This window comes from Semicossyphus pulcher, unplaced genomic scaffold (genome assembly GCF_022749685.1).
Source record: "Semicossyphus pulcher isolate SPU_LCO1_2020_fin unplaced genomic scaffold, fSemPul1.0.p SCAF_1, whole genome shotgun sequence".
Taxonomy (NCBI): Eukaryota; Metazoa; Chordata; class Actinopteri; order Labriformes; family Labridae; genus Semicossyphus; species Semicossyphus pulcher.
The window spans coordinates 37316095-37340865 of NW_027211603.1; the positions used below are offsets into that span (position 1 = coordinate 37316095).

At 44.5% G+C, this 24771-nt stretch overlaps 1 protein-coding gene across 1 annotated transcript in view; it reads left to right on the forward strand.

Annotated features, from left to right (window-relative positions):
• Positions 1-1269: 1269 nt before the first annotated feature.
• The window catches only part of adamts17 (ADAM metallopeptidase with thrombospondin type 1 motif, 17), a 91693-nt gene continuing 68191 nt past the window's right edge, over positions 1270-24771 (forward strand). The window contains exons 1-4 of the mRNA XM_069657838.1: positions 1270-1324; positions 1663-2018; positions 7672-7843; positions 24237-24409. Of these exons, the coding sequence (XP_069513939.1) occupies positions 1270-1324; positions 1663-2018; positions 7672-7843; positions 24237-24409 (756 nt within the window). The remainder of the gene's footprint in view (positions 1325-1662; positions 2019-7671; positions 7844-24236; positions 24410-24771) is intronic.

The following is a 24771-nucleotide window of genomic DNA, read 5'->3' on the forward strand; positions in this document are numbered from 1 at the left end:
GAGGGGTTTTATCAGACACGCTCTTCAGACCAGTTACTATTATATGTTCCTCGAGTTAGGAGGTCACTGAGTTGGGAAAGACTGCTTTTTGTTGTTCTGCATGTGACTCCTGGAACAAGATACAGCATCTTCTTGAACTGAATGCATTTTTACTGATTGGAGATTTGAGAAACCTGATTTTAAACCTCCCAACCTCTTTGTGTAACTGTTTGACTTAAATGAACCACATTTAATGTTTTATTTTTTTCTCATTTTAATCAATTAACGTTCTTAAATATTTTAGTACATTTTAGGCTTTATTTAACACACAACAGTTACGTTTACCTTTTAATTGTCTTTAACTTTAATATGTCCTGTTCAGTGATTTTAATGGCCTTTCTATTAATGTGTCGTCTAATGCTTTGTTGTTTGTCTTTTTGACTTGCTTCTGTCATTAACTTGATATCATTGTAAATGAGGGTTGCCCCTCAATGATCTCTTGAGTATAAATAAAGGTTGATTGATTGGTTGATTGAACTCTAATGGGAGCATCATTTACATACTGCTGTTTTTTTTATCAGTTTGAAAGCAGAGATTGAAACTCTAAAGTAATTACGAAATGTTTTCTAACGTCATAAATAAAGTGAGTGAAGGAGCCATTTTTTACTCTGCTTCCACAGTATTGGACTTCTTTTTGCACCTCCATATTGGCTACTATGGGTGTGATTGTTCTGCTTTTTCCATGTTATTTTATTGTGTTAGGGGTCTTTTACTAATCGGTGCTCCTTTTTTCTCCTTCTTCTTTATTTATGTATTTCCCAGTTTGTACACCATGTTCACTCCTGTGACCCTGAAATGATGTAAAGCGACACTCGCTGCATTCTAAAGCTTTTCTTAGAAATAAAAACTTGACTGTAATAAGTGAGGTTATACTGGCCACGCACACACAGACACACACAAAACCCATGAAAGCTGCACTTTTTTTTCTTCTCCATTTGAAACCACGTGTAGGGTTTCAACCCCCGAAAGTGACAGACAGCCTGGCTGGCCAATGAGAGGGCCAGGACTTCTCGGGTTTTCTCGGGTCAGGGTTTAGAGATACCAACGTGACATCAGAGGAGGCCGTGCCGGGCGATGGAGGCGTGTCTTACGCTATAAAGTCAGTCCAGCCTGAATTGCTGCAGCTTCTCCAACTTTGAAAGAGTTGCGCAGTCCGCCCTGTGCTTTGCAAAGCCCCATCGCAGTAAAACCATCCACCTTTTCCAGTTCTTCTGCCTGCTTTGCTTCATCATGCACAGCCATGTTCCCCATCTGCTCCTCTCTCTTCTCTGCATCGGATCGGCTGGTGAGTACTGACTTTGCGCCTCAGCTCTGTCTGTTTCTCTTAGATATAGGTCAAGTAAATCAATCCGTTTCTTCAGCTGAACGACTCTTAAGTGTTACTAAGTATCAGTTAAGGAAGTCGACTGTATGCTAGTAAGATTCCGAGAGAAAGGACTACAAGTAATCGCTGCAGTAATGCCTGCACAGTGTTTCTGCGGATTTTTGCAAGTTGAGCTCTTAAGTTGAACGTGGCTGTGCGAGTCGCGGAGCATTAGAGCAGACAGTTCATCCAGTTCATGCAGTCAAGACAGGAGGCTATTTTTGTGGCCGTTGTTTGATGGAAACTGTCCCTCCCCACAGCCCAGCCTGAGCCGGAGACAGATGAAGTGGTTCCCTGGCTGCTGTCCGGGCAGGAGGCGCACCTGTCCTCCGTCCATACGTTGAGGCGCCGCGGTCAGCGCTCGCTGGACGTCCCGGGGGGAGGGAACCGTGACCCGGGTCATATAATACTGTCAGTGCCCGCTTTTGGAAGGACCCTGTATTTAAACCTGACGCGGGACAGTGGCTTTCTCTCGGGGGGCTTCGTGGTGGAGGAGAGGCGCAGGGAGGAGCCCGCAGCTGTGAGCCACTTATCCCCCAACCAGCGCTGCTTCTACTCCGGATCCATCGTCAACCACACGGACTCTCTGGCATCTATGAGCACCTGTGGAGGCCTGGTAAACCCATCTCCTTTCTTATGTCATTCTGTCCAAGCAGCTGAGCTGCACGCCGTTAAATGTAATGACATAAAGGCAGGCTGTCTCCATGTAAACTGAAGTGTCTCTGAGCATGATGTGTAGCTCCTGTCTCTTCAGTCATTGCAGTTCATCTTTTAAACCTCCTCACCTGTGCAGCCACACACTGTGTCAAACCCAAAGAGTTTTTTTTTAATGCTCGTGGAGATCCAAGATCTCAAAGATCAGTTTGTTTGGCTGAATAAGAGCTGTTTTTGTCCAAAGTTGCAAAAACATGTTTAGTTTTTCATTCTTGAAAAAAACCAAAACAAACCTGAACTCAGCTACTTAAAGAGAAAAACACACAGGTTCTCTCAGGTACACTTCAGGTTCCCGTATTAACTTTTTGTGGAGCTCTCAGCTACATGTCACCGTCAGGATGGAGGAATAGCACACTCCATCTGCTGATGAATTCTGAGGTTGTAAAGCTGATACATTGATCACTATTGTTCAATCCTTGATTTACAGGCTCAACGCTTTCAAAGTGTTGCCAGGCTAAAAATATATTGTAATTTTTACTCGCCTTACATTTTGAGTAATTAAGATACAGTGCAGTTATATGACAGCCTAATAAACCAAACGTGACTGCAGGGATTGTTTATAATCTTTACTATAGAGAAAGATCTTTGTAGTTGTAGTTTTTTGTGATGCTTAACACGGTTTTAATCTGCGGTGTTCTCAGTGACAGTCCTGGTTAAAAGAAATGTGTAGTCCAGTCCATTTATCAACATTCATTCATGTCACCACTGAAGGCTCTCTGCAGACACAACGCTGTAAGCCAAGCCTGGCGCGCATCATGGTGTGCAGCAACCAGGCTGGTCTTTATCTGCTGAACACAGAGGTGACGCAGCTCAAATCATAATTACTAATGTATTCACTTTGGAGAGTAAACTTATCACTTTGCTGTCCCTGTGTTTTAGGGCTGCCCCTTAAAGTCAATGCCTCCAACCATCAGTTAAGACTCAGAGTCTACCTACATTTTGTCTGTTAAATCTCTGCACTATAGTTTTTAACCAATCTACAAAGTGAGTCTTGAAATGAGCAGACAATGTTCATCGTATTCAACAGGAGCTGAATGATCAGCTGAGGTCTCTCCAGAACAAACAGACCTGGTGATTAAATGCTCAAATAAGCGGTTGAGTGTTTCTCTGATGTGTTACTGCAGCGGACTCGTGACGTCAGGAGGGGCTGTAGTCTGCTGCGTCTTTGGTTAGGATTCGTCTTTCACAGGGTTTTTACTGGGAGCCGAATGATAGGCAGAGGATTCCACCTCTACAAAAGAAACAGATGTGGTTAATTAACACTGGTGCAGCTGAATAAAGCAGTCTCCAGTTTAAAATCAGTGTCTCACCGTTGCTGGGCTTTGGGGTGAGCTGTTGCTAACTGAAGCTCAGACTGTTTCACTGATAACTTCAGATCCAGATGTTGGCTTACAGGATAAAGTTTCAAACAACTGTGACGTAGAAAAAGAAAAAAAACAGCCGACAGATGTTTTAATGAATCTTCTTATTGAAAAGCAGAATTCTGCATCAGGTACAGTCCTTTTTCATACTAATGAGTGAAACTGGATATTAGCAGATAGATAAGAGAAACTAGAGGTCTCACTCCCATCCTGCTCTCACCATCTGCGGCTCTGCTGTTCCGTAACACAGCCTGACCTCCCTGTGGAGGGGGGTTACTGAAAATATGAATTTACCCTCTGTGAGCAGTGAAGTTCCATATTAGCGGAGGCATTTGGTTAATGCTCTTATGTAAAGTGAGTGTTCAGGTAGGAGCCGAGGCTCAGTGGTGGACTCTTCAGCAGAAACAGGCCGGCTCTGAGAGAAGACTGTGCTGTTGTTTCTTCTGTGCAGCTGTTCTGCAGCCACACATGGACACAGTGAAAAAGAGCTGTGTCCCTGTTTCAGGCTGATAATAAAAGAGAGTAAGTGCTATGTAATGACAGTGTGTTTACCTGCACTACTGTAGATTCCTGACATACTTTTTATGAAATGGGACTTAAGGTCTATTTTCTACAAAAAACAGACTTGTGGGTCGCAGGTTTTTTACTTTCATGTCATCTGACATTTCTCACAACGGCAAAAGAATGCTTAATCAGCGTGTCAGCCCTGTGACTTTTTAAGACGAAAAGCTCACTGTCTACTCACACAACAGTATACTGTACCTGTCGCTGAAAGAAAACACTCTGCAGCACTTGGCTCCGTTAACAGCCGGTACATGTGTCCACAGCGTTAACTAGCACCGTGACAAAGTGCCGCTGCTAATCGGAATACACTCACTGAAAAGCCGCCTCGTTAAGTGTTTCAGGTCTTTTGCTTAAAATCACACATTCTGCGATGTGACTATTACACATGTCAGATATAGGCTATCGTGCAGCCCTAACATAAGTCTGTTACCATTAGTGTGTTTCTCTCATAATCAGCGCTGATTACGGGTCTCCTCTGATCCACTCCGGTATTACACATAAAGATAAAGAGGCGCGGGACAGACAGTAATAGAACGAATGGGACCTTACCCAAACCAGATTAACCTAAATAACTTTGACCTACATCTGTAGGGGTCCCGGGTCAGGTCTTGGGTTTAGGGTCCGGGTAGACCAGTGAACAAAGCACCAACAGACTCAAAGCATGGTTCATATTCTGTGACACTGGGACCGTGTAATTTCACAAGTTTGATATAATTACTTAAATAACTGTGAATAACTGTTACGAATAACAAACAATGGACCTATCATGATCCCAATGTCACAATGTGTGTTTATACACTGTAAATTTTAAGTGACATTGTAGAGCCCAGTGCTCGAGCCACAGCTCAAGTTTTTCTTGGGCTCCAGTCTGAAACATGAGGGGCAGTCTCTGAATACCTACTACATCTTACAGAGCCTTAACAGACACTAAAACAATCAGACTTTGGTTTGTCCCTTTGCATGTTTCTGAGCCACTCTGCTGATTTTTCCTTTCCTTCCTTCTCCTGCCTTTATAGGCAGCTGCTGCACGTCGTGTACAAATGTTTTTAAATGTAATGTCCATTCCTTGGAGCAAACAAGGTCGGGCTCAGTGACATCTTGAGTGGGAAAAGAACAACACACTCCTCACCACCAATGTATTACAGCCTGCCTGTGTGGACTGATCTCCACATGGTGCAGCTTCACACTATCCAGTAACACTATCCAGTCACAGGCGCTGTCCTTAACCCTGCGGATCAGTCTGCCGGGCTGTCTCAGTGCACTGTTCGTTTGTCATGGTCCCAGGTGCCGCTGGTTTTATTGACTTGTTAAATCAGCAGCTTGTTTTCAGCTGAGACTCACAGCCCCCTGATATCTTGTCCCTGTGTGGGTTAAGTTTCTCTCATCTTTATCACAGTGGGGTGGCAGTGGATGAATTGGATTGTATATGCAGCAGCTTCAAACTTCTTTGAATTCAGAGGAAGGAACATGAGAGGCCTCCTGATGTACCAGAACCTTCATTAACCATCACTATTATAGATACAATCTCACCCGTATGCTGTCAAGAAAATTATTTTTAATGATAATGCTGACAGGGTGGGCAATGGGAACAAATAGGAGGGTCCTACCTGAGGAGCAAATGTAGCGCTTCAAGTGATAGGGTGTGAGGTGCAGCTGCATTTAATTAAAGATTCTGCTGCACATGACCAAAAGGAGAGCACACATTTCACACATGTTTAAGTCTTTACATTATTCTATTGTTATTGTTATTTTCTTTAATAATTTCTCATTCATTTTTTCATATCAATTACTGTTGTCTTATTCAACTTACATGTTGTTTTGAAGTGCATTGGTCTCTACATCGATTTTTAAACTTCATACATTTACGTCACTTGTAAAGCTCTCCACCTGTCTTTACTGTACACTTTACAATATAGTAGTATAGAATAGCAGCAGTAATATAGTATCTTGAAATGTCATGTGTTCATAAAATGTCTTCCATCGAATATATCTCTATTGTGCATGATTTCATTTCTTAGAGTGTTTTCAAATGCTTTATATCCCTAAAGTCTGTACAGCCTAAGAGCTCTGTAAGCTTTGTAAGTTATGTTTTAGCTCTAAAGATTATATCAGATCAACATTAGGATAATGCAAACAAGTTTGCCCGGGCTGATCTAAGGATTTAAGATATCGTTAAATCGATGAAACTCTACCAGCTGATGTAGAAGGGATGCTTTTGGTGCTTATATCAGTGTTTCTGGAGCCGTGCTACTTACAAATGCTACAAATGCTTACAAATGCTTGTTGGCTCTGGGCTCAGTTGGGAGCTGAGTTGCTGCTCTGTTTTATGACATGCCACACAGCTGTAGTCAGAGCAGGTCTGTCACAGTCACTGCACTGTGTCTGCTGCCTGCGCTTTGTTTCTCTCCTCTTAGTTGTGTTGTTGTTGCTGCACTGAGACCCCACTAATGTGTGCGTTAGGTGGGGCTGAACAGTTTCTGACTTTTTGCACTTGTCTTGACTTTGACGTGAGCTGATTTGAAATATGGAAGCTCTTAATTAAGCTTTAGCAAGACGGTTCTGGATATCCTTCTCCCAGACCTAAAGTGGAAGGAGGCTGTGTCCAACAATATACATAACTTTCCAATACAGACAATCCAGCATTCACATCAACTGGTCAGGATTGGTCAGGGACCTGTTCCATGAAGCAGGTTCACTTGCCCATAATAAAATGTTATTATCTGACTTCATTGGTGCCCGCCTCACACAAAGCAGAAATGTCATGGTGGTATTGTAATTGGAAAGTGCTCCTAAAGTGTTCCTAAAACTCAGTCTGAGGTATTAAGTCTTCTTCTCATGTTGATGTTCCTAAAAATGTTGAATAATATTTATTACTGTCGTTTATAGTCTTGGCTAATGCAAATGGCAAATACTTCTATGATGTGAACATGATCAACAACCAATAGGGTCGCTCTCTCCAGCACTGAACAGGATGTCTTTAATGTGTTAAAGATATTGTAATATGGCCCTAGTGTGTTTCTGCGTTACAGGAGAGGCGTCAGTCATGGCTGCTCCCACGTTTACACAGACATCGATTCAGCTCTTCTACCTCCCACCTGCCAGCTTCAGTATTTAAGAGGTCAAAATAACACTGTAACAGTCCCGCTTTAAACAGGCTGTGCAAAAGTGTCAGTAGATAAGCTGGAAAAGACAATATCAATTCTTAACTTTTATTCTTTTGGAGAGTAAGATGCTGTGTGGTCTGTACAGAACAGGCTATGGTTAGCCGAGCTAAGCATGAACAAAAATATTCATGACCAGCTCCTCTAAAGCTGATTGATAGTCAAGTGACCCAATTTTAAAGCACATTTAAAACAACAATACATGCAATACCTCTGGCTAGCAGAGGCTGGCTGATAGATGTTTTGGACTCCTGCCTGGCTCCCTCACCGTGATGACGAGACAAGGCACAGGAGGATCATTTTTTTGTACAGTTTAAAGGGTTAATCATGCTGTTACTGCTGGTTATATTATATTATAGCACTCAGTATACCACCATATACTGTATCTATGTAATATAGCTCTATTTTTTTGTGTCCTCATTGGAATCATCACAGTTTCATCCTGACCATGTCTCTGTTTTGTGCACAGACTGGACTGATCCAGATTGGGGTGGACCGTCTGTTCATTCAGCCGGTGGGGGAATACGACCCATCCCAGTCGTTCTCTGGACTTAAACACCGGCTGCTGCGACAGCGGCGCTCTGCAGACACCAGCTCGGCTCCAGATGCTGACCAGCCCAACTACTGTGGGACTGTACCAGGTGAGTGTCACAGAGAGCCAGACTGGATGGCACAGGATGCAGGATTATGGTCCGTCTGATATCAACAGCAGCTGTGTTCACCAAAACACACCTTAAGAGCTTCACTGCTGGTGTGTTTCCCTTTGCTGTGCTTTGTAAGCACGTTTCATCACAGTGTTTCCGACTGATTGGCCAGCTAAAGTGTCTCTATTAAGCTATTGAACTGGTGCTGTGCCCTTATTTTCACTTTACTAACACATGCAGCTTGTTACGCTCCTGAAAGAGGTTCTCACACTCGCATCTTACTTACAGTACAGTACCTCTGATGTGGGACTTTAATGCTGGAATCTGTTTGAAAATTGTTTAGCTCATATTGATTAAAACTACAGTGGATAGGTTTGGTGTGATTTTCGCCTCAAAAGCACAGACAGCCTTCCAAGTCCTCCTTTAGTGACACACATGCTGTGAAAGAGAAGCGCTGCCTGCCTCTCGGCCCTCCGCACTGAAATAGGACAGTTGAACATCCCCCGGAAGCGGTGCTGATAAATCACAGGTTTCAGAGCAGCATTTACTGCTTTCTGATCCGCTTTGATGTTCATTCAGCTCCAGTGTGTTGTAAGAGAGGCTGTGTGGAATGCAGATGTTTCCTCATTTAATGTGGATGTCCTCTCTGCAGAGTTCTTGTTGGAACCTGCTGCGCCCCTCGCTGTTAACACTATCAAACACAGAGCAAACTCGAACTGATCTTTTACATCACTAATGTGCATATTTCCCAAACCTTTGGCTCTGTTTCTGAGATCTGAGGCCGTTTTTAGAACACAGCTGGAGGCAGAAATAATTTGCATTTACAGAGCCTCTTTCTAGGCTTCAGATCACTGAAAGCGCTTCACACCACATTCACACATTCACAAGTTTTTGATGATGCCATCCGAGGCTCATCATCATCTAATACATTCACACTCACACACACAGCGACTGCTATGCCCTCAGGAGCCATTTGTGGTTCAGAGTCTTGCAGAAGAATAACTCAGCATGTAGACTGGAGGAGCCGGGATCAAACACCAGAGCCACCTGTAAGTGGATGTTAACTAACTGCGGTCTGGATATCTGAGCAGGAAAAACGCTTATTAATGCAGATGGACATGAATCAGAATGCATTGTTTATTTATTGTGTCTTGAATTTATAAGATAATACTTTAGTATTATGTTCAGTGGTTACAGAGTTGAGTAGATGTTCACAGATTGTTCAGTTTGACATTAGCTGCAGCTCTTCCTGTCGTCTGGTCAAGCGTTCCACTGAGACTTCTCTGAGTAAAAGTTAGCAGAGCGATGTAATGGGGGTGTGGCCAAACTGTTCAAACACATTGTGATTGGACCTCCAGTCAGGTGTTAATTCAGCCACTTTCAGAAAATCTGAATTTGGTGACGTTGGAAATGTCATCAAGACATTTTGTGACACAGACCCTCTGATCAGATGTCAGACACGTTCAGATGGAGTGTTTCAGATCATGTAAATGATTAGACAGGTGCTTCTGAATTAGCAAATTAAAGCATTTAGTGATTGAATACTGAATACTTTCAAACCATGTCCCAATTGAATATATTGTGGGGTCTAAATGACGTACAGAGTGTTATGGAATTGCTCTAGCAGACTGTTTCAGCTGATCTACTGCTGCCTCTACCAGCTTTTCTGTTTGTGACTTATTTTTTTTGTGTCTGCATCCTTTTTGCCCCTTTATTGCAATTAAATCACATGTTAAATCTGTTTATATTGGCTTCATAGCGCTGTAGTAAGACAGATTTCAGCCCACGCGTGACTCTCAAGTACAGTGAAACTGCCACTCAGCGGAGACAGACGGACAGGCGCTCCACAGCTGAAACACAACGCCGGTAGTTGGTGTCCATCAGAGAAATCCTGGTACTGATCCGAGCTAACAGCTCATCGCACTGGGCACTGGTCAGCCTCGAGGAGCTGGAAGCAGCAGGAGAGTTCATCCAGACACAGCTCAGGAGGAGGAGGGGAGAGTAACTGAGCTGTGTGCACCTTCTGATGATGTTATGAACCCAGACATGACAGCGCTGATGTTTCTGGAAGGGCGAATATTGGCAGGTTTAGCTTTTAATCAACATAAAAAACACAAATAATTACACTAGTTTTACTGTATTTCTTTACAAAGACAACTTAAGATCCTCTGCTGAAGTATCCAGACGTTGGAGGTAACTGAAGTTCCTCCATCAGGCAGAAAGCTGTCCAGCTGCAGAGAAAGTGACAGTAGTGTGCCTGATCAGTCTGCTGTTCTGTTCTGTTCTGTTCACACAGACCATTAAAACTCTGCTCTGACGTTCTCCACTGTCTGCTCAGTCATTAACTAGAGCAGCCTGACCTTGGGAACTGAGCTGCACCCCAGAAGTTATGTAACACCAGCCCAGCTAAAGACCACCAGCACTTCTGACAACCTGTATAAATAAATTATTTCCATGTGTTCATAACTGGGACGTATACAAAAAGTGAGAACCGGTCTTTAGAAGGAAAGAAGAAAACTGCAGAGCTGCAGCTCCCCTTTGTGTGTTTCCAGCCAGCTTACATGTTTGAGACTTTCACGTTTTCACAGGATACACTGCCTTGCTGCTGCATGCAGAGACGCTGCTCATGCTGGAGACTTGTGGAGCTTTCAACCTCCCCTAATTCACGTCCTTTTAGTTAGTTAAACTTTTCTTTATTCCAAATTCTTAGAACACCTTAAGGACACCAGCAGGCTTGTGAGGCCCCAGGACCCAAAGCAGCGGGTGTTTAATGGGAGGGTGGGTCCGTCCAGGTCTGACAGAGACACAGGGGTGCTTAGAGGATTTGACTAAATGTGTGCATGTATAATCCTGCTGTCCTGAGGTGAGATGGATGAAGGTTGAGTGCCAGATTATAAAATTATTGTCTGTGTATTTACGCTGCCAATCCTAATCTCCTCTCCTGTCCTGACACTCAGAGTCAAACATCTTCAATCTAGACAGTACACATGGGTCAGGGTCAGCAACAACAGGGTGTGTGCAGCCAGACTGGACCAGATTTACATGTCAAAAACTCTCAGCCCTAAATTGCATCACTGTTATATCAGTCCGGTCGGTTTCACAGAACACCATTTTGTCTGCATAGAATTAATAACCTCACCAGGTGAAAGGGTTAATTCCTGCTGGCATTTTAACAACAAACTAATACATGACAGCAATTTCTGCCAAAGCTTTGAGGTTTTCTGGAAACAGTGGCAAATAATAAAAGCTGATTTTGGTTTGGGAGGTTGGTAAAGCCCAGATCCATGTGTTCTGTCAACAATTTACCTCTCACTCTTCTGCTCGGTTAAAAGCAGCAGTTAAAGACCTTGAGACCAAAATTAAAAACATTGAGGAGGGCTTACATCGGAGCCCAGATGCCACCAGGGGTTCTCTCCTGCAGGAAGGAGCTCAGCTCCAACCTCTTCTCCTGCAGCAATGAGTAAAGGGAGCCCTGGTCCAGCTTCGCTTTCTCCAGCTTAAGGACATGGACGCCTCAAGCTCTTTGTTTTTATTTTTTATTTTTTGGCTTATTTTTTTGGCTATTTGTCTTTAACTGACAGGACAGCTGAAGATAGACAGGAAGTGTTGGGATTAGAGAGTGGGGGATGACAGGCACCAAATGATGGGCAGACGGGGAGTCGAAACTGCGATCGGTGCGACAAGGACTGTAGCTTCTGTACATGGGACGCCTGCTCTACCAACTGAGCTAAACCAGCGTCCCAGCTTTTTCTTTATTTTTTCAATTTTATCAGACCTGTGCCTCCACCTGCAGTCTCTGTTAGGGATGAAGGAATCGAGACAGAGTTCTTTGGCCCAGACACAGGTTGAAACTCTCGTACATTTGTTTGTTGAGATTGTCACGCTTGTTTGAGCTTTTCAAATCGTGGTTTCAGGCCCGCAGAGAGGATTTTTCTTTTGCTTTGTTTATCTCCCAAAGTATTCCACAAAGAAAAAGACTGCACATACATTGTTGAATCATTTATCCGCTTCTGCTAAGTTGGCCTTCTCCTGTACCGTTGCCTCCCCTCACGTCTTCTCCTGTACCGTTGCCTCCCCTCACGTCTTCTCCTGTCTCGTTGCCTCCCCTCACGTCTGCTCCTTTCCCGTTGTCTCCCCTCACGTCTTCTCCTGTCCCGTTGTCTCCCCTCACGTCTGCTCCTGTCCCGTTGTCTCCCCTCACGTCTGCTCCTGTCCCGTTGCCTCCCCTCACATCTTCTCCTGTCCCGTTGCCTCCCCTCACGTCTGCTCCTGTCCCGTTGCCTCCCCTCACGTCTTCTCCTGTCCCGTTGTCTCCCCTCACGTCTGCTCCTGTCCCGTTGCCTCCCCTCACGTCTTCTCCTGTCCCGTTGTCTCCCCTCACGTCTGCTCCTGTCCCGTTGCCTCCCCTCACATCTTCTCCTGTCCCGTTGTCTCCCCTCACGTCTTCTCCTGTCCCGTTGTCTCCCCTCACGTCTGCTCCTGTCCCGTTGTCTCACCTCACGTCTGCTCCTGTCCCGTTGCCTCCCCTCACATCTTCTCCTGTCCCGTTGCCTCCCCTCACGTCTGCTCCTGTCCCGTTGCCTCCCCTCACGTCTTCTCCTGTCCCGTTGTCTCCCCTCACGTCTGCTCCTGTCCCGTTGCCTCCCCTCACGTCTTCTCCTGTCCCGTTGCCTCCCCTCACGTCTGCTCCTGTCCCGTTGCCTCCCCTCACGTCTTCTCCTGTCCCGTTGTCTCCCCTCACGTCTGCTCCTGTCCCGTTGCCTCCCCTCACGTCTTCTCCTGTCCCGTTGCCTCCCCTCGCGTCTGCTCCTGTCCCGTTGCCTCCCCTCACGTCTGCTCCTGTCCCGTTGCCTCCCCTCACATCTTCTCCTGTCCCGTTGTCTCCCCTCACGTCTTCTCCTGTCCCGTTGTCTCCCCTCACGTCTGCTCCTGTCCCGTTGTCTCCCCTCACGTCTGCTCCTGTCCCGTTGCCTCCCCTCACGTCTTCTCCTGTCCCGTTGCCTCCCCTCACGTCTTCTCCTGTCCCGTTGTCTCCCCTCACGTCTTCTCCTGTCCCGTTGTCTCCCCTCACGTCTGCTCCTGTCCCGTTGTCTCCCCTCACGTCTTCTCCTGTCCCGTTGTCTCCCCTCACGTCTGCTCCTGTCCCGTTGTCTCCCCTCACGTCTTCTCCTGTCCCGTTGTCTCCCCTCACGTCTGCTCCTGTCCCGTTGTCTCCCCTCACGTCTTCTCCTGTCCCGTTGTCTCCCCTCACGTCTTCTCCTGTCCCGTTGTCTCCCCTCACGTCTTCTCCTGTCCCGTTGCCTCCCCTCACGTCTTCTCCTGTACCGTTGCCTCCCCTCACGTCTTCTCCTGTCCCGTTGCCTCCCCTCACATCTTCTCCTGTCCCGTTGTCTCCCCTCACGTCTTCTCCTGTACCGTTGCCTCCCCTCACGTCTTCTCCTGTCCCGTTGCCTCCCCTCACGTCTTCTCCTGTCCCGTTGTCTCCCCTCACGTCTGCTCCTGTACCGTTGTCTCCCCTCACGTCTTCTCCTGTCCCGTTGTCTCCCCTCACGTCTGCTCCTGTCCCGTTGTCTCCCCTCACATCTTCTCCTGTCCCGTTGTCTCCCCTCACGTCTTCTCCTGTCCCGTTGTCTCCCCTCACGTCTGCTCCTGTCCCGTTGTCTCCCCTCACATCTTCTCCTGTCCCGTTGTCTCCCCTCACGTCTGCTCCTGTCCCGTTGTCTCCCCTCACGTCTTCTCCTGTCCCGTTGTCTCCCCTCACGTCTGCTCCTGTCCCGTTGTCTCCCCTCACGTCTTCTCCTGTCCCGTTGTCTCCCCTCACGTCTTCTCCTGTCCCGTTGTCTCCCCTCACGTCTGCTCCTGTCCCGTTGTCTCCCCTCACGTCTTCTCCTGTCCCGTTGTCTCCCCTCACGTCTGCTCCTTTCCCGTTGTCTCCCCTCACATCTTCTCCTGTCCCGTTGTCTCCCCTCACGTCTGCTCCTGTCCCGTTGTCTCCCCTCACATCTTCTCCTGTCCCGTTGTCTCCCCTCACGTCTGCTCCTGTCCCGTTGTCTCCCCTCACATCTTCTCCTGTCCCGTTGTCTCCCCTCACGTCTGCTCCTGTCCCGTTGTCTCCCCTCACATCTTCTCCTGTCCCGTTGTCTCCCCTCACGTCTGCTCCTGTCCCGTTGTCTCCCCTCACATCTTCTCCTCTCTGTTTGTTTACAGTAAAACTCCACAGGCCTCTTTAACCCCTCAGCAGTTTTAATTTACAATATTTCAGGCTGAGTCACTGTATTTGCTTGGCATGTTATATCCTTTTATCTTCAGGATAAGTAATAAAAAATGTGAATTGTGTTATCAGAGTATATTTTTGCATCCAACAACACACACAGACTTAGGGATCGGGACAGTGGAGTCATCAGTGGAGTAGTACTCTGGGTCATGGTGTGCAGGCTGAAGAAAAGAAGCGTAGGTCTTGATCGCATTGGCATGTGGATTTACTCGTCCTCTTATAACCCTTATTGAAACGAGCATCTCACAGCTTCTCTGATACAGGTTGAGATCCAGAAGAGGATCACTGCTCAGCTGATGGTGTGATGTGCAGGTCAGCCTGTAATGAGTTACATACATGGTCTGATCCACACTGCAAGAAATCTGAAATATGCTGCAACTCTCTCCAAATCATCTCATTCAGTTTGGAAATTGTCTTTGGTTAGCCATTCAACGTTTTAGCCACTCCAAGAAATGTGAAGACTTTGGCTCAGTTAAACCTTCTAAGTGGCTCTGCAGGAAACATGGAGTGTGGTCAGTGCAGGGTTTGAGTTTCTTTTGTATAAAGAGGGCAAAGTCTCTACCTGCTACTCCTGACAACAAACCTCAAGTCTTTTTAATTATAGTTCATAATGAGTTTCCTTTTCTGTGCTGTCTCCCGTAATGAAATTCCTGAATCATGAAAGGAATCTGAAAGTGTCACCCAGTCAGCAAGAAAAGCCAAAAGGAAGTGAAGGCAACTGTGGAGCCCAGGCATTTGCTTCCTTTACGGCTGGAGATCAGGTCTGGAGCAGCTTACCTCTGCTGCTCAGGAGATCCTCTTACACTGAGCGGGAAACAGCACAGGGCTCTGTGCTCACTCTTTCCTCTAGTATAGTATCTACTCTTCTTATTCGTCTAGTAGCACCATTTGTATTTTTTATTGAAGCTGAAAGAAGTGTCACATCATGTCACACAGAAGAGAGACATTTTGCACTGCTGCACATCATTAGTCTTCTTGAACGATTCATAGTCCAACATCCTGGAGCAAAGGGGATGTATTCAGTCCCAGTAATAATCACAGGTGTTTGAACATGAATCCAACCACTCTCCAAGGTTGTACGTTTGTTGATGACATCATTATTTAACATTCTGCACAGCGTAAAGGTGTCAAAAAATCTGGTTGGTAAAAGGAGGGAGGGGGTTTCATCCCTCACATGACATCACAAATAGCCAAAACAATAATGTAGGATCTACGTTTTCATTTCATTATCTCTGCTCATAAAGAATGTCTTAAAAACAAAAGAAATGCGCAACGTATTATTAATTCATTACAATTCTGAATATGACTTAAACTCATATACATTATGGCTAGTATTAAAGTAATGCAGGTTATGTAAATAAAGAGTCTGTATATAGGAACAGCAGGAAAAGGAAGATGGTTTTGTGCCTCTTGTCTGACAATGATTTAACAGCAGGAATGACTTGAGGACGGAGCAGCAGCAGCTGATCGCTGTATGAGTCATGATCTCCCACAAAACGCTGAGCAGGCAGAGTCATTGTTTCCCTGTCCTGCTGGTGTTGGTTTCACAGTTCAAAGCACTGTTATTTGTCCCTGTATGACTCAAACACATCCCCTCTTGTTTTTTATTGCCAGCTTTTCCCTCCAAACAAAGAAGCTCTCTGAGCCTGTGGGGGTTTCTCACTCATGTGTGGGATACGGGGCTTCTTTTATTGGTATTCTCACTGGCTCTTATCTGTCACTTCCAGGCATTCAGTGTCATCTTATTCTTCCTTAATACAATATTTGTCTGCTTGAATTGTTTCCTGGTTCCCTCACATTCCCTGTCGGTCAGCTGACATGGGGAGACTTGTGCCCAAACTGTTTTCCTGTATTACATGCAGTAGACAGCAGATGAGGCTAGCAGGTCCTTAAGAAATACTAACCTGTTGGCCTTAAGTTGTCTAACACTAATCTCTATATGCAGATAGCTGCATATGAATGCAGAATCTGCAGACGAAGGAGAAGATTTGTGGTATCTGAAGTGTTCTTGTTTCTCTTTGTTCTCCTGAGTAGTATTGGGAGAGCTTTGGTTGTATACAGGAAAACAGTCAGGTGGAAAGCAAAAAAGCTTAGCACTAATTGTAGCTTAGCTTTCGATTAATCTTTATAAACATATCTGCAGATAAGTGCAGACAACAATTCAGTCACGACATCCCTCAACTCCAACTGAAGTTGCGTCTCAAGTCTTGGCCCAGACGTCTCTTACCTGTTTTTGATACTCACTAATGCTACAGTGGAAGCACACACAATCTTGGCCGTTCCCAGAGAGACTAAATCATCATCATCAGATAAAAGTCGCTGGGTTCTGAGGTTGGTCAAACCCTAACCCCCCACCGAATACTTTAAGTTGCCTTGAGCACGGTGGCAGATAAGAGAAACTTTTATACGACCTTTTTTTGGAATGACAAACAACCCAGCAGCAAACATTCACAACGGAGAGTTTATAGCGACGTCAGGCTCAGCTTGACTTGGAACCAGGATCTGCCAAATATCACTTGTACAAAATAAATAAAGATTATTTTGACAAAATGGTCCTGACTGAACTTAAAATATGGACTCTTATGTTTACATTGACTTAGTATGTAATCACAAAGAATTCACTTTGATTTGGTCTGAACATACCTTGAGATACGTGTGCTGACAAGAACTAGGAAGAGAGATCACATCTCTCCTGTATTAGCCTCTCTGCACTGGCTTCCTGTAAAATCTAGAATAGAATTTAAAATCCTTCTTCTTACTTACAAAGCTCTTAATGGTCAGGCACCATCATATCTTAAAGAGCTCATAGTGCCATATTACCCCTCTAGAACATTGCGCTCCCAGGATGCAGGCCTGCTGGTGGTACCTAAAGTCTCTAAGAGTAGTGTTGGAGGTAGAGCCTTCAATTACCAGGCCCCCCTCCTCTGGAACAATCTACCAGTCAAGGTCCGGGAGGCAGACACCCTCTCTTCTTTGAAGAGTAGACTTAAAACTTTCCTCTTTGAGTTTTTGTTCTAAATCATATAACAAAGAGTGCAGTTTAGACCTACTAACTACATAATTAAAAATTAATTGTTTTCAGAATTTTTTTTGCAGTGGTCTGTGTAAAATTTTGCCTACAACCAGCAGAAAGCCCTGACAGGCCCTGCTTTTACAGTGTTTTGTTATTTTATAATTATAATGATAAAGGTTGTCATATGGCATGTTTATAATGATACTTCTAAATCCTTTGTAAGATAGACACAGCAACTGTGCTGCAGATTTTAAACCATAAAAGTAGATATCACTACGTCCGCAGCCTTGAGTGTTTCTAAAAAGAGAGACTCCAGAACATCGATGGTGTAGAAACCCAAGTGTGAGATACAAGGCCTTTATACAGTACGCATGCAACAATTCTTCTGGCCCATTGGCTTCCAATACTTTGGGGCCCTCTTGGTTCTTGGTTAGGGGTCCGTGACTTGGGTGAATCCATACTGCAGTGTTACAGAGAGCCCTCTGCATTGTCACTGGCCTGTCAGAGCTTCCCTGAGAACAAAACATCTATCAGTCATCATTTGTACACTCCGGGAAACAAGCTAAACAGACACCAGATGGGCCCAACAATAGAAAGCTCATTCCAAGCAAGAACTTGGCCTCTGTGGAGGTGTCTGCTGAGCATCTCAAGGAAGCTGTCCCACATTGGTGCTGCATCCCCCAGCTAGCTCCAACATCGCGGGATGTTCAAACCTCTTCAAACAGCCATAACAAGCCAAATTAATGGGAGTTTAGGGCGTTGATTGATGCATGTAAATGACTCCGAGCCAGGTGTTTGAAGAGTTCATTGTTTTCGGCCTTGGTATCACTAGAACTCTTATCAGGTGTGGTGCTTCAATGAAAAAACTTCAACCCTCCAAGCTTTGTATTGAACATACAATCTGGGTTACAGCCTCGAATCCCTAACGTAATCTAACCATAACCAAGTATTTAAGAAACCTAAACGTAACCATATTTAATTAGCTTTAAAATCAGTCTTTTCCTAACTTTAATCTTACTGTAGCTCTAATGCAAAGGAAATGTAGAAATATCAACTATCCGCTTGTTCTGGCAGTAGAGATGCAGCTGTATGGGTCAGTGACTGAGTGCATTATTTATTTTTAAAATAATCAAGTCATCACATCTATCACTTTATTTGTTTGAACATCAGTCAATTCAAATAAATATTGTTTTGTTTTGGGATTTCAAATCGCAAAAATGTCACTTGGCACATTTGTCTTTGCAAGTGATCAAAAAAATGTATTTTAATGTTAATTAAAATGAATACTATGGACTCAAAGAAAATACAAAATGATGGAAACAACAAAATGCTGTTCACAGTAAAGACAAGAGGTGACTCTGAACCAGAGAACACAGAGGTATTATCACTGCAGAGTTAGACGGGCCAAAGGAGAGAGAGGGCAAAACTTCTGTGGTTGTTCCGTTGTTTCATTTATTACGTGTAGCACTATCTGTCCTGATGGTCGGGGAACAGCAGAGCTCCTTAGGAAGAGTCTAGCTGGATTTATTTTAAATAATTTGTTGTTGTGTTGTGTGTGCAGTGTTGGTGTTTCCATTCATCGGAGCTAGCCACTGCTATCTATCTAATAAACAAGCACCAACAGTGATATCTTCAGAAAAGTGATGTTTGACTTCAGTCTGCGCTCGTCGCGGCACTTTCTGACCCAAACAGCTGACATAAGGCATGATACACTCCACGGCATGCGTAACAATACAGAACGGTTGTTCGATAAAAACAAGGACGCAAAGGAGAGAGCTGTCTGACGTCAAAGTGAAGCGGTGAAAGTATTCACAGAAGTTGTCTAACACTGAAACCACTGAAATGTTTTATTTTATATTTAGGCTAACGTGGCTGAAGTACGTGTTTCTCATGGCCCTGTCTACAGCGGCACATAGCTAAGCTTCTGTGTTGGTTCTCCTTGGTACTTTGGTACTACTAATAGGGTCCGTACTGACTGTTATCTTCTGAACGTAGTGCACTTACTATTGATAAGTACCTCATACAGCCACGCTTCCAAAAACCTGAAGTTAGCAAGAAAGAGGCTTAGAGAGAAAAGGCCTGGTTGTCTTTCTCTATGTCTGTCTTTCTGTCTTTCTCCACCACTGGGCTGTTGTAGTATAACTTCATACTTGTTTTATGGTCTTGGCATTCAGGCGCCATTTTGGCCTCAGAAGGTCCTGAGGTTCCTTCCCCCTCACTGCACAGAGGTTTTTACTTGCAGTGTAGTATACTAGTGTTGCCTTGCAACCTGTTTCTGTTGCCCACAGTAGATATGCTTTGCCTGGTTGTAGTCCTCTGGTTCTTGTTGTGCTGCCAGTTTTCATTCTTGAGCAGTCTGTGTTTTTGTTGAAATGTGAAACATTTGTGGTTTGTGGGAGTCTGCAGCACTCAGACAATTCAGAGCCAGACCCTGCAGTGCTCCCATAACACCACTCAGTCCAGATAGAGCATTAAGGCTTAGACCCCCCTTTGAGTCTGAGCTTCCAGTAATTACAGAGTAGTAGGATTGTGTTAGTGGAGAAAAAGGGGCGAGATCCCCCAGCAGGCTGCTGTGTTTGACTTTAAAGTGGACGTGAGCTGAGCCAGGAGTGATGGAAACAGACATGTAGTGTAAACACATGTTCATGTTCCGAGCCTTCAGGGCTGGTGAAGACTGAACCGCCTGCAGAGCTTTGCTATCAGATCCAACTCTTTGTCTCCTGGTGAGCCTGATGTTTCTTACACTGTCACAGTGTATTAAGAGATATTATATGTTTTTATCCTTCATTATCCTCATGCTGGTTTAAATAGTTACATTTAGGCTGCGCTGTGCTTCACATGCTTTCCCCTAAACAAAGTTGTGCTGTTGTTTGTATCTCTCCATCCTTCATAGTAGAGCTGCACGATATAACGTTTAACTACCTCAAATGCGATGTGCATGTGTTTGTATTCACATCGCAGGACGTATAATATTGACGCAAATGAAGTGAAATATGTCACGCCTCTACACAGTCCCTCTGATATCGCATTACTTAGTATTAGTGCAGCTCTTCAACAGAGCACAGAGGGAACTGCTGAGCTGCAGAGACTTTGTCACCTGCCTGTAAACTGTAAACAAGCACGAAAACTCACGTCTCCTGCTTCCTGTCGACACACAACCTCAGGGATTTTTGGTTTCATAAAGTGTCTGTCCCATTTGATCATCATTTGCAATGGTTGATGACATACCGTATTAATAACGCAACTGCAGCCCACAAGTCTGTTAGTATTTGTTTTATAAAGAACGTGTCGCTCCACCTGTACTCTCTACTGTTTCATGCGGGTGTCAGATTCTGAGCCAAGAATGATTAAAGTAGGAGGGGGTTTTTTGTTTTATTATAAGCAAGTAGACTTAAAAATCCCAAAGAATAAAAAATATGATTGTTAATTGTTTATATAAACATGAAAACAAACTGTGTTTATCTGGTTTAATTTCCTGTACTGTTTAAAATCGCAATAAATATCGCATTAATATTGCATTAATATCGCAGAGCAAAAAGACATCGCAGTATGTTTTTTCTCATATCATGCAGCCCTACTTCATATCAGTAGAACCACATTAACACATCGGCCCTCCTGTAATATTACACCCTGACTGTCTCTGCCTAATGCTTGCACAAAGTGAACCAGTGTGTGGCTGATGCAAATGTGTCCCTCTATCTAAATCTCTCTGTAAAGGTGGAAATACTGCCGCTGTGGAAAGTATGCTCGGATTACAAACCAGAGGCACCATGAGGACATTATCACACATGGGCTTATTTTGGCCTTCCCCTCCTTTCAGTAATCACACAATCATAAGCCAGCAACTCAGACATATTTACAACCAAACATCCGAATGGGGAAGACATGATGTGATCTAAATAGTGTGTTCAGACTGTCATAACCCAGCTCGTGAGACGTGACGTAAAATGGCTCATTCAGGGTTTTTAAACGGTGTAAAAATGTATGACACCACATACAAAAAACTGGAGTATATAAAGATTATGAGTGTTAATCAGTGTTTCAGTGTGTCAGCATTTGGGTAAGTGGATGATGTATGGAGACTGTTGCATAGTTTGAAACATAAACTACATATATGGCCGAAGCCAACCAAACAAACCCATGGTGCAGTATATACACAGAGCACGAGACTGCGTGCTGAAAAAGGTTGTAAATACACCTGGGGAGACCGGCCAGACTTGCAGGTGACCAATGACCTGCAAGAGAGACAACACAAAGAACGACACACCACAGGCCCTGCTGGAGCAGGAAGGCCCCAAGTGCACCGCACAATTACATGCACAATCAATGCAAAGACGTGACTGGATGCGAATTTAGTTATTTAAATTTAATTTAAGCTTATTTTTTAGTAAAATATTTTCATGACCCTCCGTCGCAAAAGCGCATCAGCATTGAGTTTCTCAGCAGAGACAGACGGACAGGCGCTCCACAGCTGAAACACAACGCCGGTAGTTGGTGTCCATCAGAGAAATCCTGGTACTGATCCGAGCTAGCAGCTCATCACACTGGGCACTGGTCAGCCTCGAGGAGCTGGAAGCAGCAGGAGAGTTCATCCAGACACAGCTCAGGAGGAGGAGGGGTGATTCACTGAGCTGTGTGTGAGTCCAGGTGATGTTATGAAGTGAGACAGGACAGTGTTTGGTTTTCTGATGTATTATGACTTTGACTCAGAAATAGTTGCTGGTGTCAGACAGGGTGAGTGTTATAGTAACTGCTGATCTCCGGGGATTTTCGTCTCTGGAGTTTACAGTGAATGTTCGTTGTGCAACATATCTGTGGGGGAAAACGCCTTCCTAATGAGAGGTCAGAGCAGAGTGGCCAGACTAGTTCAAGCTGTGAAGAGAAGACAACATATCCAACAGAGCTCTGCTGACAAGCAACTCAGTGAATCATAACAGGATGGTTAGAGCTGCAGGAGATCAAACCGGGCTCCTAATCAGATCTTTACTGCTACATGCATATTGTAGGGTTAGCATTCTGCATAAACAACATGAATGAATGGATCCCTTGTTTCAGTGATTCTGGCTGGTTGTGTAATGGTGCTGGGGATGCTTTCATAGTACACGCGAGGATCCTTAATTCCAACTGAGCATAACCACCTTCACTCAGAGAACTGTTATTTGTGACACTTTTATTTTGCTGCCTTCTGCCTATGTTACTTTATTTCCTGTTTTGATAACGGAAGCTTTTATTTTGAAAGGATGTAAAAGAGACTTCCTGACGATGGTAAAAGTAAGCAAGTGAGGTGAGACGGTAGGGAGAACGGTCAAGAAGTTATGGTGTGTTACATTTACCTCGAAAGTCGGAAGTGGGAATGACGTCACTCCCAAGTTGACCGCGTTCCGGTACAATAAGTAGGAAAACCAAGTTGGACCCCTCCAGTAAAACAGTTATTGTGCTTGCTCTCTTGGAATACAGACAATTACAGAACAAATATGAGGTCCACAACATGTCCACAGACAGAAAATGGACAGTACTTTGTGTACCACTGAGTCCCTGAGACACAAGTTAGACAGAAGGGCTAGTAAACAGTTGCCATATGGGCGATTAGCTCTAGCCAGGTTAGCCATTACAATACCAGTGGATGACAACGCATTCTGCGGTATTTTGTGCATACTAACACCATAACGTGTGTTAGGCTGATTTAATGAGACACAAATAAGACATAAGGAGATATGAGGTCGGGGTTGGTGATTTATGAGTCGGAAATCCGACCTCAGGGGGTGTTCCAGTTGAAATTTCCGACTGGGAAAAATTCCGACTTCCGAGTACAAATGGAACGTACCATTAAATGTTTTATGTTTAAGCACCACCTGAAGAGGCATAAGGTTGGTTTTGAAAGAGGTATTGCATGTTTGTTTGTGGTTTGTGTTTAAATTAAGGCAAAAGAAAATAAGCTTAATAACTCATGCCAGTAACGTTTGAGAGAGTAAGCTAGTTCTTTTGTATTTCTGAGGATGTTTAATACATCTTGAAATCATCAGCTGAAGTGTCTGACCATCGGAGGGATATGCTTCACTACCTGATACTGTTGCTGACCACACACCATCTTAACCCCGCTCCACTAGTGCATGTGAAGAACGCATTGACCAAGGAGCCAGTTCTCAATTCAGTGAGCACCTCAGGGGTCTGCAGGATGCTGGCTGTCTAATGATATGGCAACATCCAGAATCTGCAATGTTTCCTGTCAGTCTCTACTAACAGATTTCTGCATATTAATGCAGAATCTGTAGGGGAGGGGATTTTTGATATAAGCTCAGATAATTACTGAGCCCTCACCACTTCCCTGAGTGCTCTTCAGACTCGGGTCAGCAGCCTAAGCTAGTGCTAATAACAGTGAGGAGTTTGTTCCCAAAAAATAGCTGTAAGCCGCCTGGAAGTACTCGTGTTTTCCGCTGTAAGGTTTGTCTGGTCTGTGTCTATGGACACACAAAGCAGGAGCACAACTAGACATGGAGCTAGGAATGAGAAGTGTTTCAGGAATGGCAAATTCGTAAGCCAGCGACAGCCCAAAAAATTGTTGCTAGGGAGCTGCTTACATTAGTGAAATATTTCCTATGGTTTCCTGTATGACAAGGAGGGACTGCAGGAAAAGACATATGGTGCCAGTTGAAAGTGGCACCAGCAGGATTATATTTTGCATAAGAACCGTCTGCTATCAGGTTTCCTGAAACGTCTAGGTGCAAATGCTCACATAGAAGTCAGTCTAGTCTGCAAGCGAGCGAGTAAGAGAGAGAGATTTCCTTTTTTTCATCAACAACAGCACCATCACAAAGCTTTGATTGGACCAAAGACCAGAATACCTCCATCGCCTTGTTTTTTTTTTTTAGTCAGCTGAATCTTAAATCTTGAGCCATCCAGAAATTTTAAGATTTAATTTTTAGGCCATAACACACTAACTGAGCCCAAATGCAACCTCAGAACAGACTACTGGAGGGATGGAGAAAAGTCACATTGAGTCAGTATCCAGAAGTAGTTGTAGCACTGTTGGCCCTTCTGGAGTTTTTCTAGTACTTTCTCGTCTATAACCCTGGTCCTGCCTATCTGTGTGTTTGTGTCTATAGGGAAGAAGAAGGAGAAGGTGTCCAAAGTGGCTGACGACGGTCGTGGGAAGAGAAACGCCATCCGCCTGCACGAAGTGTACACTGTGGAGACGGTAGTGGTGGCAGACTCTGACATGGTGCAGTACCACGGCGCTGAGGCGGCTCAGAGGTTCCTGCTGACTGTCATGAACATGGTAAGAATCCCTGAGACAGATGTAATCCTCTGACTCATTCTCATCTTTGCTGGAGAATACTATGAAGCTTCCTGTAAACATGTCTGATGTGAAGACACTGATGTAAAGGTGAAGGCTGGTGTAGATGTTGGGTGATGACAGCTTCACATGTTTTTGACATGATTGATTAATTAATGAATGACCAATATCCCCTCGCTCACCTGCTCACATAGGCTACCTGTCTTTAGAAGAAGACCTCTCCTGTTAGATATAGACTTACATATGCTGCTGTTTTAAAGCTTGTATTTGGTGCTGTTGAAGCCCCATCTGAGCGTCTTGTCCTGCTGGTCACGTGACACTTCCTGCAGTGTGTATGTGGCTCA